This window comes from Myxocyprinus asiaticus, chromosome 33 (assembly GCF_019703515.2).
Source record: "Myxocyprinus asiaticus isolate MX2 ecotype Aquarium Trade chromosome 33, UBuf_Myxa_2, whole genome shotgun sequence".
NCBI classification, from domain to species: domain Eukaryota; kingdom Metazoa; phylum Chordata; class Actinopteri; order Cypriniformes; family Catostomidae; genus Myxocyprinus; species Myxocyprinus asiaticus.
The window spans coordinates 26,719,710-26,741,200 of record NC_059376.1 but is presented as its reverse complement, the minus strand read 5'-3'; the positions used below and the strand labels follow the sequence as shown (position 1 = coordinate 26,741,200).

The 21,491-nt window shown below is 36.8% G+C and overlaps 1 protein-coding gene across 1 annotated transcript in view; it reads left to right on the top strand.

Annotated features, from left to right (window-relative positions):
* The first annotated feature begins 657 nt into the window (after positions 1-657).
* Positions 658-21,491, top strand: part of LOC127424499 (sodium-dependent neutral amino acid transporter SLC6A17-like) — a 32,819-nt gene continuing 11,985 nt past the window's right edge. The window contains exons 1-5 of the mRNA XM_051669783.1: positions 658-963; positions 7,635-8,052; positions 11,278-11,435; positions 16,491-16,617; positions 17,662-17,843. Coding sequence (XP_051525743.1) covers positions 7,758-8,052; positions 11,278-11,435; positions 16,491-16,617; positions 17,662-17,843 — 762 coding nt within the window. The 5' untranslated portion in view covers positions 658-963; positions 7,635-7,757. The remainder of the gene's footprint in view (positions 964-7,634; positions 8,053-11,277; positions 11,436-16,490; positions 16,618-17,661; positions 17,844-21,491) is intronic.

The window sequence follows — 21,491 nt, the reverse complement described above, 5'->3', positions numbered from 1 at the left end:
AGGAGTGCAGACATGTGAGTAATGGGATGGCTTCAAAAAACATCTGCTAAGAGACATTAATCAGCTATCTGTGATATCCATCTCAATTCACACTGCAAAATTGAAAAGAAACTCAATTTAGCCAGACCAGCTAGAACCAAGGACAGTATAAATCCCCTTATGTCAGGAAGAAGAATGAGCTAGACACAATCAGACTCTCTGCAGGTGTGAAGAAATAGCCCTTCTGATAGCAGACACAGTCTATTCTTGGATTGGAAAAACATCAATAGACTCAGAGCTCCAGATTTTAGGCAGTCATCTCTCACTGCTTGACGGCTTGATGCTAGAATTTATTGATTTAGATGTGGAAAACAATCTTATAAAGTGGAAAGCAACCTTATAAAGAACTAAATAAGACACAACTGTATCCCCACTGAGAGATCTTAACAATAAATTGTAAATTTCAGAGGTATAAGCACATAAATCGGAACTTTACAATCCCAAAAAGGTATTTCATCAAAATTTGGATGGGATGGGTTGCGCACATTACGCGTATCTGCTGACGTATGAATGTGTTCGTGACTCACGCGTACACCTATTGTAATTTGCTCTCTACCAATCGTGCCGAGAGACATAAGTTGCTCATTGAATTTTAACCGCTGGAGGACAAATCAAGGAGTAGGTTGGTTAGAAGTCTCATAGCGGACAACGCCCACAGATGTGTCACTGTGACCCCAAATTTACTATTTTGGGCTGATAAAGAATACACAATTGCGCACGGTGGGCTTTGCGTCAGGCAGCGCGCTCTCGCACTCTGCGCATTTCTGGACTGGTTCAGTCGTGTTAGCGGAAACGGCACATCAAGTGCCTCAACGAGAAAACACTGTATAGGAGCCGTTAGATTAATACTCCAGGTTCATATCACTGCTTGAGATCTATATGAGCACATTTGCATCTTATCCTATCTCTTCGACATCCATTAAGGTAGGTGGTCGCGCGCCTTATTACCTTCTGTTGTAAAACGATTGATTTCACATTGAGAGCGTTTGGGTTGTAGATTTGAATATTGATTGGTTTTATCTAAAGAAGATTCTTGATCTTTAAAGGAATTATGTCTGCTGTGTTTATACTGGTTCCTCTTCATTTACCAGTCGCTCTCACGATTAAAGGTGCACGAGATTTTTTAGTCGATGATTGCGTTTCTGACACCTTATTTTGTATTTTAATAATCATGCATAGAGCATTTTATCACTCTACATACAGCTCGTGTTGGTAATTCGCACCAGTTATAAAAGGTGAATTGCCGATTATTTACAGGTTGTCTCGTTTTATCTGATGCGCTTCAGTTTTAGGGCAACAGTGACACAAATATTTGACCTTGAGGATGCTGCACGACGTGTGGTACCCTTAACATGCGTGACAACGATTAAGCTCCGTTGGGTCCACGTGCTTGTGTTTTTAAACTAACGTGAACATACTGCTCATATTGATTAGTGTTTTTGAAAGATAAGTAAATGTGAGAGGGTGAATGGTATCATTTTCCATGACTGCAGTCAGACGCATCTTCAGATGAAACTGACGCCTGAACTGTCGAGTGGTTACTAGCCTAAACGTGACAAAGATGCAGATGATTTAATTACATTATTTTATTTTGTTTTATTTTTTATATATATATATATATATATATATATATATATATATATATATATATATATATTTACTTTATGTAGCCTATAAAGTGAATTAACTATGTTGAAGTTAATTCAAAGGTAAAATTGTGGAAACACTAAAACGAAAAAAAAAGAAAAGAAAAGAAAAAATGGAATTTTTCATCAACACTAACAGTAAATACTGTAAACCTTAATGTTGTCTTACTGGAAAAATCAAGGTGTCTTAGTAAAACATTACTTGAAATGTCAAGGTTTGGGCTCGCAGCCCCTTGTAAAATCCCTTGTATATGAATTATTTAACTATGTTTCCTTTGCCAAATGGAACTTATGAGGGCATTAAATTCCTTGAGGTTTTAGCTCTTTTGCAGTATTATTTATGTTGTTTGGTTGCAAATTTCGTGTTTCGTGTTATGTCACCATTAGGATGATCTGTGTCCCTTTTGGTCAAGTTGGACCCTGTTCACTATATTTTATTTCGCCTTGTGCATGTGCAACTGAAGTACAGGTACATTCAGAAGTACTTGCATTTCAGTGGAGGAAAACATTTATTTAATGATTGACCTAGAATTGGTTAGAATCTTCTTTATTTGAGCTATGTTATTGTATGAACTTAATTTGAGTAAATTCAACTAAAAATTATTAAGTAGAAACAATAATATTTAAATAGCAACTCTGAGTTAAATCTACTTGCATCTAGTTACCTTAACTTAAATAGTTATGTTCATTCTATATGAACACCAAGTTAAGTTGACTTAATTACACAAGTTTTGGAGACGCCATTACTCAATTAAATTGAGTAAAGTCAACTTATCAGGGTTTTCAGTGTAAGTGGCTGACATGACATACTTTTGGGAAGTTGACATGCCTTGTGGTGTACTATTGTATGGTGGACTATAGTCCATCTAAAACTAATGGAAACTGCATTTTGTTAAGTTTTTTAGCACATTTTTTTCCCTCAACATTTGTTTATATTTATTATAATCTATGCCGCTTTTATGGCCTCATATTAATTGGTAGACTGTATGCAATGTTTGTACTTTACAAATGCATTTGTCACACCACAGGATCATTTTAAGGCAGAAATTTGATTTAAAAAATGCTAATAAAAAGTAGTCTACAAAGAAATGGTTACCCGTTAAAGGACTATAAGAAACACATTCCATATACTTTCATGTAAATTTCACTTAAAATAAAATCTAAAATCGTGATCAACTCCCCAAATACAGGTCTTTATAACCTCTGCCTTCAATTTGTTTCTCCCTTTACTTCCTGAGCAAAAACAGGTATTTACAGTTGTTTTATGAGATTCTTGGATAGACACTGGAGATAGACACATGAATTTCCTCAGAATTCCCAACTGTAGCCACAACATGCAAGCTGATTCACCATGTATCATAGCAGTCTGGGCTTTTTTTTTATTTTTTTATTTTTTTAAACATGAGATATTGCTTGCTTAATATGAAATCATCTTCTTGTGACTCACCATATATATTTCAAGAATTTGACAAAATTTGGTTCACTGATGGATGTGTTTCTTAAATGGGCTTTTGCTTCAGGAGATATGGGCTGTCACTCACTGTGCTCATATAGAGAGCATCCAGGTTTACAGGAGGCAGAGATGTGAGAATTTCATCCAGCTCCATTGCCTAGCAACCGGGTCAGATAAAATACACGCATTTCCAATTTTAATTTGTTGTTGAATCAATAGGATATTTAGCTTTCGAGACTGTTATTGGTAGGAGAAGCCATAGGTAGGCTCTGATCAGCACCACACTTTGTATTCTTGGGGAAAATGGTGAAAAATGTAATCATTAGCTGGGAGGCTTAGATTTGTGTGTGTTTGTAGTTCTGGCTGCTCAGAATTCCTCACCATCAGCTGACCAAGCCTGTTCATTGAGTGATTAGCATCCATGTTTTCAATACATAGCAAAATGAGACCGACTAAGAACCCAGAGTGAGCAGCACTCTTTAGATCAATTTGCTCCCCACTGAAATATAATCCCTTCCAATAATGATGACATAGAATTGACTGGCCTGCTGCCCGCACAAGCTGTTTTGCACACGAACTCTCTGCAAAATTTCACAGTGAGTACAAAAGTTCAAAGCCAGTGTGTGATTGTTCTTTGATGGTCTGTCATCATGAAATCATTGACCATGTAACAAAAGCAATGCACATGTTAGCAATTTCATATAGACCATTTCAAGGATGTAAACAACAACAAAGGAATTAGAACGCTACTGGCAATGGAGTACGTCCGGTATCATTACTGGATCCTTTGAATAAGGCTCTGAGTTAACATATTTTCTCAAAAATGTCCCTGTAAATGGGGAGAGTATTGAGACAATTCACTGAAATTAACCAGCTAACTGTCATTTTAATTTCACAAATGAATGCAATCAGAAGAGGAGGAATTGCAATCAAAAGGGAACAGTTGCTCTTCTGATAGGACTGTAATATTGGTCCTGATGTTGCGCCTATCGCAGGTTGCCATCGGTTCCGACCCGAAATCGAATCGTCATGGCCCTGTTCAAGCTGGCAACCCGCACCGAGTAGTGGGGGAACTTTCGGTGTTAGTATAAGTACCATCCATCGATGTATATACGCCGTGTGCACAGCTATAAAAGAAAAACTGATGCTGTGTAATTTCAGGGTTTACATATGATACATTCCTGATATTCAATAGGCTATTTTGAACAATAATCTAATCTAAAGCATTGCCATCACAACTGCGTTATGTCCCGTATATTTGTCCAGCAACTTTTAACAACCAACTGAACTTGATTATCATCGAAAATTAATTTTAGCGTCATAATGCAATTTACATTTTCTGAAGAAGCTCAGCAAATGCGATCTGAGGTAAAGAGGGTTAGATTTAAAATATTTAAACGTTTTAAAAGGTTCAAAAGCTGGTTTTCTGAAAGTGAACTCACTGGACAAATAGTTCTGATAGTTTATAGTCTTGAAGAGTAGAAGTAGAAGACTATAAACTTTATTCATCTACAGAACAGGGAACGGCTAATTTAAGTTTGTGTAAAGAAAAAGGCATATATAGGTCTAAAAATATAAAAAAAATTCGTTTGGTAATTTTTCTTATTTTTTATTTAATACGTTTTTCATTTGGTAATTTATTTTATTTAATACAGGGAATTTTGCCAGCATTTTTTCAAGAGTAAACTAAACAATAATTTTATAGAATTGGTTTATAGGTTAGTGTTCCAAAAAAGCACACTGATGTTTTTCTCCTAGTATTGTGTATTTATTTTTAATTTAAAACATCTGTGTGTACAGAAATGATATGTTTTTTGTATTGTGGGCTAATTCCACGACTGCCATCTATTATTTTGAATGGTGTGAAAAAGCAACTTTAATAAATAAATGGATGTCTACTGCGATTAAATTAATCACAAACAGTGGCCATTCATTTGTTCTCCATGCATTTGTCGATGTGCATGATACGAAATATTTGTGTTGGCACTCCTGGAAGTGTTATATTTGCAGCATCGGATCTATATGCCGTTAAGATCAATCCATAATCACGTACAATAAATTGGCTTTCAAGGATGTATGTCGTCATGATTAACACAGGCTAACGATTGGGGTAATTTCTGTCATGTGACACTACTTTTTTGTGTTAATGGCAATTTTCTCGACAAAAAAATGTTTCCAAACCAGTTTTTCATGACATTTGAAGTATCGACATAGAGTTTATGCGCTAGAGTTAAACGGAAAAATATCATGTCAACACTTGTGAAATTTTAGCAATAATTTGCGTTTCCATCAGCTTTATTTTGATGCGTTAAAACTTTTTTTGCAAAAAATCCTTGGATGGAAACGTTGTTAATGAAACTGGACAAGATAAGGATTTCTTTTTTGAGTTTCTAATTTGGAAGTCGTTTTGGATAAAAGTGTTTGCTAAATGTAATATTAAATGACTTCATGGTGCAAATTCATTCATTATAATGGGAGCGATCTATAGTCACTTTTAGAGCTCTAACTCTCAAACTTATAATTAGTTGGAACAAATTTCGTTCACCTACCAGAGATAAGATGTGTGCTATATTTGTTATTACTGCATGCATCCAGCTGCCTCGCTTCACTGCAGCATTTCATGCGTCCGTTTGTGGTTGTTTTTCAGAGATCTAATCACTTTAATTTCCGGTGGTTCCAGGCATCCAGGGAGCATTCAGCCACTGAACAACACGGTCCACATTTTAATAATAATATTTTATGACAATCGTGTTAACATTAATAACGATTGTCATGTTAAAGTCACTATGAATGAAGTGCCTTCCATTGTTGTTTGGATTATGACAACTAGTAGGAAATGTTCATGGAACGAAGACGTCACTTCCTTACACCGACAAATAGTCCGTGAAATGGTCTATTGTGGAAAAGTCTGGTTTTAAAAGTCCTTCCCATATGGTCTTCCAGGCTGATTTAAGGCATTCTGGTATGCGGTGTGTAGGTTGTCATGGGCGGTGGGTGGGCATCACCTAGCAACACAGCAATGTCCTCTTGTATTTGAGATAAGCTGTATAGATTTTTTTTCTGCACCTAAGGCTGCTTCTCATTACCAAAGATAAACAGGTGGGAAGAGCAAAGATGGTGCCATTGTCTTTACATTCTCTAGTCTTTCAGGTGATAAAAATCTCATCTTATTCATCACCTCTTCCAGATTTATTATAAAAAAGTGTTCTAATGGTTTGTAGGGCACTTCAGTGGCTTCCTTTTTTTTAGCAGGTAGTATCTTGCACATATAGAGCTGTTCAGGTTGTAGTCCAAGAAATTTCCTTTTTTTTTTTTTTATAATTGCGGTTTTAGATTTATGAGTAAAATAAGGCCTGTGGTTAAAATTACTTCATTTTTACGTTTTGTTCTAGAACATGAATAGCACATGTTAATTTTGAAGCTGCTGCGTTTAAAAAAAAAAATGCATGTTGCTATCACAATGCTAATTAAAGACAACTACCATCAGCATGTGAGCTACGAGCTTCATGAAATGGACAACTGTTGGGGTCCTTATTTAGCAACGGGTGAGCAACATGCATTTTTAAAAGACACAAAAGCTTCAAAATCCACAACTGAGGTGTGACTGTGTGCAATTTTTGTTCCAAAAGTCTCTTCAAGTTATTTTTTCCACATATCTTATCTTACTCGTAATTTGAAAATCCCTATTCTGAAAACGATGTAGGGGTTGCCTACAAGTTGACATCATGGATGAAGAGCTCTTTTTTTTTTTTATCCATTAATTGAAGACTACACCAATTTTTCTCTTAAAATACCTGTCAAACCTGGTCTATGCAGGGTCAGACAAATCCTACCATTTGTCCTGTCAATGCCTGCCAAGTCTTCCATTAAAACAGACTGCCTAGCTTCTGGCAAAAAAAATGTATTCTATAGTCTAACCATATGCAATAATTTAAGTGATAGTTCACCTAAAAAATAAAAATACTATCATTATATACCCACGCTAATGTCATTCCAATCCCATATGCTGTTATTTTTTCCATGGAACACAAAAGTAGACATTTTTGAAGAATTTTGTTGAGTGCCAAAAAGAAGAAACCAGGAAGGTGGGGAAGATTATAAGTAGATATCTTAATTCTGGTCTGTTCCTCACACAAATCTTCAGAAAGCTTGGGATACAGTGCACAATTCTTGTGCATTACTTTTTTGGAGCTTGACAACCACTGGTCACTCTGAACTATGTTGTTGTATTGCAAGAGCTTACAGGTTTGGATAAACATGATGGTGAGTGAATAATGAAAGAGTTTTTGGGTGCACAATTCCCATTAGATAGTTATGTTTCAATAACCCACAATTATATTTAGGCTTGAGCTATAACAATAAGTAACCAAACAAAACACATTGTGGAAATTATTATTTTGTTATATGTAACATAAATAGTCATGAATTAGGATGATGTTCTGGTGTATATTATGGCCTCCATGGTGATAATTTCATCTCTGTGCTCTTTTCACCAGAGCACAAACCTTTATTCTCCACACCTGTCTCCCTCAAGCCAAAGGGGAAACTATTGTCCTCTATTCTGCCCTGTTCTTCTTTCACACCTTTAATTGTCGGGATAACCACGACACGGCAGAACCATGCCCAAGAGCAGTAAAGTGACTCAGCACGAGCACAGTAATGAGCATGTCACAGAGTCTGTGGCCGACCTCCTGGCACTGGAGGCTCCCATGGACTACAAGAGCAGCCAGATGAGCATGAACGTGGCGGGAGGAGGCGCACCACCCATAGGCAAGCCAGACATCTTCCCCGACCTGGAAGATGGTCGCCCTGCCTGGAACAGTAAGTTGCAGTACATTCTGGCCCAGGTGGGCTTCTCGGTGGGCCTGGGCAATGTGTGGCGTTTCCCTTACCTTTGCCAGAAGAATGGAGGAGGTGAGTAACTGGCTGGACATCTGGTGTCTAGAGTTGTTTAAAGATATAGTTCACCCAAGAATGAAAATTCTGTCATAATTTACTCTTCCCCCATGTCCCTGAATATTTAAGTAATTAGAAGTTATATTATGACACACAAGCCACAATTTTTAAGATTTAAAGTGAGGCACTATCCTCTGCCTTTGTATTGAAAAGACAGTCTGTTGTGTTCATTAAAACATCTGCTTTTGTGTTCCACAAAGTATGTCATACAGGTTTGGAATAACATATGGGTAAATTACGACAGAATTTTTACTTTTGGGTGAACTATTGCAATATTTGCGGCCCTCAGAATAATTGTCTTGCACAGTTAATCACCACTTGTGTTCAATAGTAGCATTTGTAACCATTTGAGAGTCAACTTATTCCATTTTAACTGTTGTTTATTACTCTCTTTAAAGAGACGCTGTAAAATTTCCACTGAGACAGACTTTTTTTGGGGTCAGCTGAGTGCCTTGTGCTCTGTGGTCCCTCTAAATTTATTGAGCTGACGGTATCAGTGTTATTTAGGGCAGCAGATGTTATGAGCTGTTTAAAAACAGGAAAGTCAAGGCCTGGCCTTGATTTGTGATTTCACATTGTCTAATAATTTACGTGCTGCCATTGCTCCTTGGCTGTTTGGATTATTCTTCATGTGTCCCCTTAATCTGAAATGTACTGTGCTGTATCACTGTCTCTGGTCAGGTTGTTTTGTCAGTATTGTAACATACTGTAGACATCTTTTAGAATGATTTTAGGTTAAAAAAAATAATAGTCCCAGATTGTCTTTGTTAGAAAAACGTCTCACTAGCACATGGCTCAAGTACATCTCATTTTAATTTTCAATTGTTTTAGTGGACATTAACACTGCGAATTCATGGAGGGGCAAAAGTTGAAGACAAGACTCTCTCACAGAAGAGTCTTCACCATCACATTTTAGAACAATAGGAAATGGTTTATTTGCTTTAATCAGTTTAGTTGCTTTACTTAATTTCAGTTTATATTTTTTACTCAAACATTAAACCAGCCTAGGTTTTTTCATCAGGGAAAAAAATCAATGTATTATTGAAGCAAGCTTCTAAAAATTATATGTGGACATTAATATTATCTGAAAGTGAAACCTGACACCTTAATTAGATTGTCTTATGTTGTCCCTGCTTGTCTAGCAACAATGCATGTATCCCAGAGGGCCTTGTTTCCGTTATGCACCCTCATTTTCTCCATCTTCTCTCTTCCATCTGTCTGTACTTTCTCTTTCCTCATGTCTCATCTCCTCTGTGCAAGACCTGCTATTTCCTTTTCATTAGTCACATGCATTAATAAACTGCAGATAAAAAGCCTTTACAAAGCAACATCAAACACAAAAGAAATTTTGCAATCAATCCGATAACAAGCAGTCCTTTGGCATAACCCGGATCTATGCAAAGGCTGAGGGAGGGCTGAGCTGTGATCATGCCTGGCTCTAATTATACTTATAAACTCTCAAGAGGATGGATTTGTGGTCATTTGTCAGTACTGTGAGCTCCTTGTCTATAGAAGCAGTTATTTTCAGATTATTCTCTGACTGGCAAATAGGAAGATGAGGGTGTACCTGCTCTGCTCAGACCAAACTCTTCATCGCCATGGAGCTTGCTTGACGTAAAGGTTCAGCAGCATCATGGCTTGCTGTTTTATTGTGTTATTCAAGGCTTCTGTCCATTCATTCATGCCAACTAAATCTCATGCTGTCATTGGACTATAGCTGAAAATATCTGCTACATCTGGGTGCTGACATTTAGTGTTAAAAATTTAGGAGAAGCAAGACATAGCTCTCTAACAATATATGAAAATTATATAGTTTTCTTTCACATACTCTTTTTTTTTTATTTTTTTTTTTTATTTTTTTTACTTGGTATATGATAATTGTTTTTTTTTTTAATCCAATTTGTTTCACATAGGTTAAAAACAGAAAAAATCAACACCGTCACCAATACTGTCCCTTGTAATTTTGTAATTACAGCCTGTAATCAAGATGCTTTTGATTGATGGGGGACATCATTTTTTAACCTAGCCCTTTTTTACTGTTAAAAATATGTTTACCAAATTATTTTGAATGCCATACTATCTGATTTTACATAACAACATGGGATTTTAATAACAGAGTGAAACAATCTATTATAAATGTTAGAATTTATTAAATAAAATAATAATAATAATAATAATATACCCAAATTATTTTAAGATGTTATCAAAAAAAAATAAAATCAAATTAAAGGAAAAGATAAAGAAAGCAGTGATCCAGAAACATTCCAGTTGCAAATATAAATTATAAGTCCAGTCAGCTGCAGTATTCTTGCAATATTTTCACCTGAATTAATGTAATTTTCCACATTTCCTTTGGCTGACATTGGTTCTATCCTTGTATTTGAATGTTAGAGTGTTAAAGTCTGAATTAAGGAAATAAATAATTGTGTGGGTAGCTGGAGTTCTTGAACTAATGCAGATATTATTTAAATGTATTTCTTAAAGACATATAAATATTAATTGTGACTCATTTATCATGCTGTGCTATCTGCAAATCAATGTCTCACCATATGATATAATATCACACCATATTATGTTTCAAACAATTAGGTCAAACTGTGGCCCATTTGAAATCGTATAGCATCCTTGTAGCATATCTACTGCCATATTGGAACAATATCACAATTACAGAAAAACACTAGTTATGCAAATGGAATGTTTGCATTTAAAAACTGTCACCAAAATATTGACCAAGAATGGCAAAAAATTGCCATGGAACAAAATTCATACAAGGCAAAACTGGTATCTTGACCTTCCAAGATGTCCTTTAGAGCTGTTATATGTTCAAGTACTTTCCTGTTCAAAATGTATACAATACAGTATGTCATACCACCACAGATTATTCATTTCTTGGACAAAATGTGTGCAACACATTTTCATTGATTGAAATTCCTATATACTCCACTAATGTATCATTTGATTAACAATATAAAGATATTTTAAGATGATTTGTCACATTTTATCTATATATACTATAACAAAGGCATGGAGGCAATAACCTAAATGAAAAACAAGTGAGGTCCCTGTGTGCAGTAACGTGACTGATCTTGGGCCAATTGGGCTAATGATTGGTCATTAAAAAAAAAACTGCTGCAAGGAGGACATTACTCTCTGTGTTTACAAGTGTTGCTGTCCCTTCTACAGGTGCCTACCTTGTTCCATACTTCATCCTGCTTATTCTTATTGGCGTTCCACTCTTCTTCTTGGAACTGGCAGTTGGCCAGAGGATCCGTCGAGGGAGCATTGGAGTGTGGAATTATGTTTGTCCACGACTCGGTGGGATTGGAGTGTCCAGCCTGATGGTGAGTGAATAACATTCTGGTTGGAGTAGTGGACTGAAATCTTAGTAAAAAAGACACAACTGAGGAATCACTTCTTGTTTTCTTCTTGATTGATCTAAAGTTACTCATTGGGTGGGCCCATCTATATAAAATAATACAATTACAGGGTTTACAGGTTCAGTTGGCATCAGTAGGCACCAGATGTTTGTTTTAAAATAATTTGTCAGACAATTAGATAGTTATGGCCCAAACTAATGCCACTGGTTAAACCAATGTTCAAACAGAGCCACAGTGTTTACAGTCTTCACTCTAAAGTTGGTAAGGAGAAAATATTTTAACATCAAAATGATACAATTCAGCTTTAAGTTTCAGAAATGATGGTGGAACCGAATGAAAGAGGCAGCTGTATGGCCAAGGCTAAATTTAATCATTCTTCATGGCTTGCAAACTCTAGACATCAAATTTGTCAGTGTCTGGTGCATGTCAGCTCAGACTGCATGATTGATGGAGTTTTGAGATCCTATAGTTCAGATGCTGATACATTATTGAGAAAAGGGTCACAACACAATGGGTCACAACGCAATGAGGAGGTCATCACATGCCCTCCAGGCCAATTACTATTTTCTCACTTTTCCCATAAAGGGACGAATAAAATCATTCATTTTTGATAAGTCGTTGGCCTAAAAGTGCTATTCACCAGATATTCTGAGTCATCGATTACATGAAGCTATTCTTAGATCAGCTTAAAATGTGCACAGTCATACAGCCCATTACATGGGTTTTGATCTGAAAATACCAGCCTAGCTGAGCACTATAGATATGTTTATTTTCAATTTCAGCAGCACCTGAACTTTACTTTTAATTTCCCTGGAATAAGCAGCTGGAAATCTGACATATTTTAGCAAGTCAACAAGAAAATAAGGGCTTTTAAGAGATGATGGTTGATGATCATTATCTCATTATAAATTATATTATTATTAGCAATTGGAGTGAAAAATTAAAATAAAAAATTTATGTAAATATCAGAATTTCTTAGTGTTTTTGATGTCCCCATTTGTTTTAAAGAGCCCATATTTAGCTCATTTACAGGTTCTTAATTTTATTTTGGGGGTCTACTAGAATAGGTTTACATGCTTTAATGTTCAAAAAACACGTTCTTTTTCTCATACTGTACATTGCTGCAGCACCACTTTTCACTCTCTGTATGAAACGCTCTGTTGTAGCTCCTGTCTCTTCAAAGCCGCCCTTTCTGAAAAGCCCAGTCTGCTCTGATTGGTCAGCTGGCTCAGCCTGTTGTGATTGGTCAACCGCTTAGAGTGTGTCAGAAATGTAACGCCCTTTTTTCAGCTCCCAGGCTTCCTGAGCAGCGTATTCCTGAGGCGGGCATTATGCAAATTTGTTACATAGTGACGTAGACATAGGAAGTATTGGCTGGACTGCAAACCAGGTGTTACAGGCAGTTCAGGAGCAGTGTTTTCTGTGGGAGAGAGTAACTCCCTTTGGCGTGGACTTTGTGCTTTGTAACTTTGCAGACCTTTTACATGCACAAACAGCTATATTAAAGAAGAGGTAAAATTCCAAAAAGCATAATAGGCCTCTTTAATGACAGCACGCACTCGAGATGGAGTTTTATAAACTTGGTTCAGGAGGAGCAAGGTAATTTAATCCGACCAATCACATCACCAGAGTTAGCGTATATAAACAGCTGCTTGCCTCTACATAGTGTTGAGTCTTCTGGCATCCCTCCACCTCCCCTTTCTCCTCCTATCTATTTATTAACAACTAATCTAAGTCTGGGGGGGTATTCAAGCTCGGGTCAACCCTCAAGCCTCGAGCCCTTCACCCAGGACAGCAAGCCACACACGTTTACACTATCCTCTAAGCAGGATTACATTCACTTGCGAACTACTGAACTGGCATAGATGCATGGATACATGTTATCCCAGCATGAGTTGAGAATGTTCCAAAGAGCTTCTTGTGTGCTTCAGCGGAAGCAAGAAAATCTGACCTTTTGTAACATGGTCAATGTCATTTAATTTGATGTTATAACTTGTACTTGCACCCCAATAGTCTGATGGAACTGGAAATGTATGACTAAGTGCAGCACAAGTGTTGCTGCAGTGGTATGGGGAGTAAAAGCAGTGTGTATGTGCTCTTTTTGTCAGAGTTCTAATCCACCCTCTTGCCCATTCTGTTTCCTGTCTCCACTCTTAACATTTCTTTAATACTGCTTATAATAACAAAATAAAAATAAAGGTTGGTTTCCTTGCAGTGATTTCACAGTGAAGGTCGGGGAGTTCAGATAAGGGACCGGGTGTGTTGATCGCACACGTCCCCTTCCTGATCCAGGCACAAAGGGGTGATGTTTTTTTCTTGCGGTTCGGCATTGGTTGTCACTAGATCCTATCTCTCCTTTTGCAAAAGTCTTGGCAGTCTAACCTTTACGAAAATTAACCATGGTTTTTTTATAGCAACTTTGTTGTAACCATGACTGCACTAACCATGGTTAATTTTCATAAGGGAAGGTTTGGCTTAGTTTTAGGGATAGTGGTTGGTGTAGAGTTACTTTTGGACCCAAAAAACACAATAAACATGCTACAGTGAACATGCTAAGCCCCTATGTTAGTATATAAATTGGGGTGCATATAAAATCTGCCATTATTTGCACCTGCCTTTTATATATACAGTTATACATATACTTTTTTTTTTATTATTCCAGATTTTGTATGTGGTCTAACACCCTGTCTTCACCGGAAGTGAGTGTCACGTTGCATTGCGTCAAAAGCCATAGAACCCATTATAATCAATGATGCGGTCTACACAGGAAGCATCCATTGTGGTGGGTCCAGTGCGCCGACAAGAAGCGGGTGTCCCGTTCCATTTTGCGATGCACACGCTGGCGCTACTACACAAATTAAACAGTTTAGAATGTTCGTGTCGATGCGTCCAGAGTAGACAGCCTCAAGCCGTTGCGTCGGGCCGTGTCAGCGCCCGGTGTAGACAGGGTGTTAGACTTTTGTACCGCACTGTATATATTGCATGAGACAAAATATGTATAGTCTGCATGAGACTTATAAATTCAAAGAAGTTAGCACTTCTGGTTAGTGATGGGAATTCCAATTCATTTCTGCAAACCATTTATTTCGGATGTTTTTTTTCAATGAACCGGTTCAATAAAACAATTCAGCAGTACTTTTACATCATCATGGAATGACTTCACTAGTACGTAATTCTATCATCCCAGTGTCATGGTATTCATGCTGAAACATTCAAATAAAGACATATGTGAATGCATATTTTTGATTATTACCTTTTATTCAATTAAGTTAAAATAATACATGTGTTTATTGTCATCAGTGTTTCATTCTCTGATCCTGCATGTCAAATAGCTTATGACAGACAAATGTTGATTGCATCTTGGATAAGTTTCCTAAATCAAAGTTTTGCACCTAAAGCACCCAATACAGACATTGATGCACAAATGCGAATGTGTTCAACATGTCTTAAGCATATAAAGAGAATAAATTAGTCTTGATCAACTCACCAGAAACCATGATTCATCTTATAGCAACTTAAAATATAATCTGCATGCACAATAAACAATAGTAAAATTCATTTACATCTCTCAACTGAAAAGTTTTTTCATGTTTTAATAAAAAAGTTATTTCATAAAACTACTCATAAGCATATTTCCAGCACGTTTGTTTTTTATTAAAGAAACATAAATTTCACCCCACGCTCGTTCAAGTCCTCGGTACACACATGGTAATCAGTTCGATGTGGCCGTATTGTATCTGCTATGAAACACTGAAATACAACAAATTAAATATGGTAGAGGCTAATGTCAAAAGAATATACAAACAGGGCATTAGCTTAACCATATACTTCAACACATACTTAATACATGCTAATAACATTCACAGCATTTTATGCATTTAACATGCTTAAATCACACAGTACTTTACTTGGTTTTAACCAGGCTTTAAGAACATTTATTGCAGTTTAAAACAGTAGAATTCTCATTACACATGTTTTCACATATAACATGTATTACAGTTATTCACTAAACTGGAAAACACTCTGGGCTATAAATCATTAAATGAGATATGATTAATACTAAATTTACATACCCAGTCACATAGGTGTGGGAACACATTTTCAGCAAGGGGTGCTGCAGTTTTGGCAGACAATTTACACATCATGCACGTGCAACGAGGACATTAGAGAACCACGTGTCTCCCAGTTTGTTCCTGAGAGGCAGCAGATGCCCTAACTGTTTTCTGTTCTATTTATGGACAGTATAAATCTAGTGAAGCTATTGGATTTTAAGTGTGTTAAAGTCTTGAGATTATAGCCACTAAGACAGCGATTACTCCAACCATTTATTAGATGATACCTAGACATGCAGCCAGATTTTTGACCATCAGCATAAGGTGTAATGCACATTGTAGCTTATTCTAAAATTACCTTCTTAGCCAGGAAGGGTCAGTCTGGCTATTTTGTCCATGACATAGGGTGTAAATCTGAAATTGATGATACCACACTAATAGACTGGCATGCAACAACATAGTAGCTTACTCAGACAATACATAAGTAGTGGAAAATGTGTGTAGATTTTGTGTATAGTATCGCAGTTCATCCAAAATAAATACCAACTATTTCAAGGGCATAACTCTGAAAACAAAGCAGAATACACAGTAGTGCTTAAAGAAACCATGTTTACTTACTATGAACTGCTAAACTCATGAACATCTTTCAAATATTTAATGCCATGAACCTCAAAAATGTCAAGAAATCCATTGACTAGATCCTTTATGGAAGTGCTCATTGTAGCAGCCTGATAACGTACAAGTTTTTTACCCAGCGGACTGATAAAAATTCCCATAAATTGCGTAGCTGCCAGCAAATCAGATTGCAACTGGCAGATTTTGGCACCTCTTGCCATATTAGTGCACAATATGCATCAGTCTATGTTTTTTGTCAGTATTCTCTCCTTAACCACTTAATAGTTTTTAATCAACACCATTTGTTCTTTATCCTTCATTGTTCCTTATATTTTCTCTTTTTTCCATGCAGGTGTGTGGCTTTGTGGGTCTGTACTACAATGTGATCATTGGCTGGAGCATCTTCTACTTTTTTCAGTCTTTTCAGTATCCTCTGCCCTGGAGCGACTGTCCCATCCGAAGGAATGGCAGCCAAGCCAGTGAGTATTCTGCAGTTTCTCACTTAATGTGCGTAAAGATTGGAATCATGTCATCATTCATGAGACATTTCATTTGGTCAAGTATTTTTCATAAACAAATAAAATCCAGTTTGATACCGCAAGAAGTTTCCTTAGACCGTAGAGATTTCTATTCATCGTCCATCAAATGCATGAAACCCTCGAAGAGTTCTGTTTTTATGCCCATTCAGATTATTCGTATTGCTCTTGACCTCAACAAAAGTCGACCTCAAGAAGGCGGCAGTCTCTTGGAAACACCATTTGTGTCTGTTGATAACTTGCAACACTGCAGTCTTTCTGAAATAAAATCCAACCCTAGTCACTTTAGCCACCTTGTCACATTTCCTATAATGCTATTCATGAGCTTTGTTGTCAAGGGCATGTTGTGTGTTTGAGGCTTCCCAGCATGCCTCACGGCAGTGTCCTCTGGTGAATGACCAGAGCCTGAATGGTTCCAGACAGAGGCTGAGACCTGAATGCAGGCTATGTGAGCCTACCCAGTCACAGGACATTAAAAAATGTGACTGCAAATCAGTTGACACGGACAACAAATAAAACTCAAAAGTGTGCTGCTTAAATTGTATAGCAGTTCACAACAATTACTTCTTTTCCTATTTGGAAAATCTTTATGCTTTTAGTCTTCATTTAGTACTTAAAAGAATTGCTATATTTATTGTTATGTATTTGGCAGACACTTTTATACAAAGCAGCTTACATCCATTCATCCCCTGAGAACTGAACCCGCAGCCTTGGCATTGCTAGTGCCATTCTCTACCAGTTGAATTCAGGATCACCCTGTAAATATTCATATATAGGCCTAACTGTATTTAATAAAACTCTGTATACAGTACAGAAGTATAGATGCAATGATCCAGTTTTACTTGTTTTACTTTACTTGTTTTACTCAGAAGCAACGCTGTGCAACACAGCAGTGGAATCAAAATATAGGCAATGTTATAAAGGAATATACACTAAAGATAGACATGGACCTGATTTTGTCTCTCTTGTTTCCTTCTATCTGGGTAGTTGTGGAACCAGAGTGTGAGAAGAGCTCAGCAACCACGTACTTCTGGTACCGCGAGACCCTGAACATCACCAGCACAATTGCTGACAGCGGGGGTCTGAACTGGAAGATGACTCTGTCCCTGCTGGCTGCCTGGATAATTGTCTGTCTGGCTGTAATAAGGGGCATTCAGTCTTCTGGGAAGGTGAGGCAGACTTGCTACTTCATAAGATAATGTAATGAGAATCAGTTGAGCTGAGAAATACATACATTTTTAGAATAGCTTGAAGGCACAATTTGAAGATGCTGCAATGCTAACCACTTTTGAACTTGAATTACACAATTATGATGCTAATTATAATTATTTTTTCCCCCTTCAGAATAGATTATTTTTAAATTTTTTCATGAAGGTACTGTTCTGTTGTAGCTAACATGGATTTTACTCAAAAATAACTATTTACTATTTATCAGATTATCATAATGTCTGAACAGCAGGGACACAAATGCTGTGTTCCTAAACCTAATGAGCTGCCTTCAGAGGTTTTGTAATGCATCATAGGTGTACTCCCAATGTTAAATTTGTTCACAAAGGTGGTCATCTTTTTTAAACCTTGTTTTGGCCAAATTCAAATGCAGCATTGCATGTATCTCAGAATGCATTGCAGGTGAAAACATAAATCCAATATGGCGGACGAGGGAAGAAAAATATTTGTTATATGTAAATATATATTTAATTAAATACAAAAAAGTATGGATTAAAATGGTTAAATCTAATTACAATTCATTATTTAATGCCATATTTGTGTGTGCTATGTATTTTGCTAATTAGAGTATTGTACTGTTTGCTTCGCAACATGCTAACATCAAACTCTATAGAGTGGAACAGTCTGGTTCTGGAAATAAAAACCCATTCCTTTTCTCCATAGTTGAGTTGATTTTTTAAATATAATTTACAAATCTTTAAAGCAGACCTACTTTGAGCTTTGAGATTGTTAATCGATGGCATATGCTTCTGTTTAAGCCATCAGAAATAATGTTAATTAGCCGAATTCCTGGTAAAGAACTACACTACCCATGATTCTAAAGAGAAAAGATCCACCAATCCAGTAGTGGATTTAGGCATGGGCGACATGTGCAGTTGCCCAGGGCGGCATCTTTGGGGGCATGTTGAAGCGGGTTTCGCACAGGGCATCATACAAGCTAGAACCGCCACTGCACCAATCAGAGAATCATGGCCAACCGCCTACTGGCATGACACACTGTGAATTGCGCAATCGAGTCAGCCTCCCTACACTCTCAAACAAATTATATATTTGCATACATCTGAATATTTAGCAATATAATTTAAATATATTGTTTTTGTATGTGTAATTAACAACTTTAAATCAATTGTATTTTTTTTTAGAGCTGTCAGAATTAACGCGTTAACGCATGCGATTAATTAAAAAAGTTTAACGCGTTAATTTATCTTAATCGCGATTAACGCATTTGCCGTTAATACAGCATAAACACTGGTGTGATTGGCGGAAACTTTGTAATGTGTCCACCCGGAGTCATTACACTGACGCACACGCCACAGCACCAGATCCCTTCTACTAAGTGAACCTACATGCTTGGCATAAAACAGCATAACGCCGCGGTCCCATAGACATTCTATGGGCAGAACAAGCTAGTTGGCCATTACGCTCTCTCCTATGATAGAGGTGTGGAGGTTATCTCAGTAAATAAAAAAATATCTGAAAGCACTTCCCTGTCAGTAGCCTAGTTTCCACTCACTTTTCGTGCTATTTTGTTATCGACAAAGTGAAAATGCGTAAAACAAATCTTGCGAAATTTGCCGTCTTCTGCCTGTTTCCATTCAAATGGAAACCTTTTATCGATAAAAATGGTGTGCGTGATGACATCATGCCTAAAAAAAACACTTTGTCACATAAGTTTTGGTTGATTTAAAAAGAAATCTGCCCTTAAGCTGTTTCCAGACAGAAATGTGTGTTTATCGCTAATTCGCTTCCCAGATGTCCCAAATTTTTTTCCTCTGAAGTTTTGGTAAAATGGGGAGAGTATTGAGACAATTCATTGAAATTAGCCAGCTTATTGTCATTTTAATTTCACAAAAAAAAGCAATCAGAAGAGGAGGAATTGCAATCAAAAGGTAGCAGTTGTCCTTCAGATAGGACTGTAACATTGGTCCTGATGTTGCGCCTATCGTAGGTTCTGACCCAAAAGCGAATCGTCATGGCCCTGTTCATGCTGGCAACCTGCACCAAGTAGTGGGGGAAACTTTCAGTCTTAGTATAAGTACCATCCATCGATGTGTATATGCTGTGTGCACAGCTATAAAGAAAAAATTATGTGGTGTAATATCAGGGTTTACATATGATACATTCCTGATATTCAATAGGCTATTTTGAACAATCATCTAATCTAAAGCATCGCCATCACAACTGCATTATGTCCCGCATATTTCTCCAGCAACTTTATTACCAACTGAACTTGACTGTCATCTCAAATTAATTTTAGTGCCATAATGCAATATACATTTTCTGAAGAAGCTCAGCAAATGCGATCCGAGGTAAAGAGGGTTAGATTTAAAATATTTAAATGTTTTAAAATGTTCAAAAGATAGTTTTCTGAAAGTGAACTCAGCATTGGCAAATAGTTCTGATAGTTTATTTTCTTGAAAAAAGTGTAGAACATTCTGAGAATGTCATTCAGCTGACTTTTTTGTCTACAGAACAGGGTAAAGCTAATTTAAGTTTGTGTAAAGAAAAGGCATATATAGGTTTAAAAATATTATTTTTTTCATTTGGTAATTTATTTTTTCATTTAATGCTTTTTTTATTTGGTAATTTAATTTAATACAAGAAATTTTGCCGGCATTTTTTCAAGAGTAAACTAAACAATAATTTTATAGAATTGGTTTATATGTTAGTGTTCCAAAAAAGCACACTGATGTTTTTCTCCTAGTATTGTGTATTTATTTTTAATTTAAAACATCTGTGTGTACAGAAATGATATGTTTTTTGTATTGTGGGCTAATTCCGTGACTGCCGTCTATTATTTTGAATGGTGTGTAAAAGCAACTTTAATAAATAAATGGATGGCTACCATGATAAAATTAATCGCAAAGAGTGGCCATTCATTTGTTCTCCATGCACTTGTCGATGTGCATGATACGAGATATTTGTGTTGACACTCCTGGAAGTGTTATATTTGCAGCATCAGATCTATATGCCGTTAAGATCAATCCATAATCACGTACAATAAATTGGCTTTCAAATTGGCTTATCAGTGTCATGTGTCACTACATTTTTGCATTAATGCCAAGTTTCCAGACCAGTTTTTCACGACATTTGAAGTATCGTCATAGAGTTTATGCACTAGAATTAAATGGAAAAATATTATGTCGACACTTGTGAAATTTTAGCGATTAATTTGTGTTTCCATCAGCTTTATTTTGATGTGCTAAAACTTTTTTCGCAAAAAATCCTTGGATGGAAACGTAGTTAGTGATAAAATTATGGAGAAAGGACGTCTTAACACTATTTGATGTACAAAACATTCCCAGATGGGAATTGTGATAGAAATCAAGTGTTTCAAATCCCAGTTGCCTCCGCGTCTGAGACAGTCAATCCGTGCATCTTATCACGTGGCTTGTTGAGTGCGTTGCCACGGAGACATAGCGCGTGTGGAGGCTTCACGCCATCCACCGCGGCAACCACGCTCAATTCACCATGTGCCCCACCGAGAACAAACCACATTATAGCGACCACGAGGAGGTTACCCCATGTGACTCTACCCTCCCTAGCAACCGGGCCAATTTGGTTGCTTAGGAGACCTGACTGGAGTCACT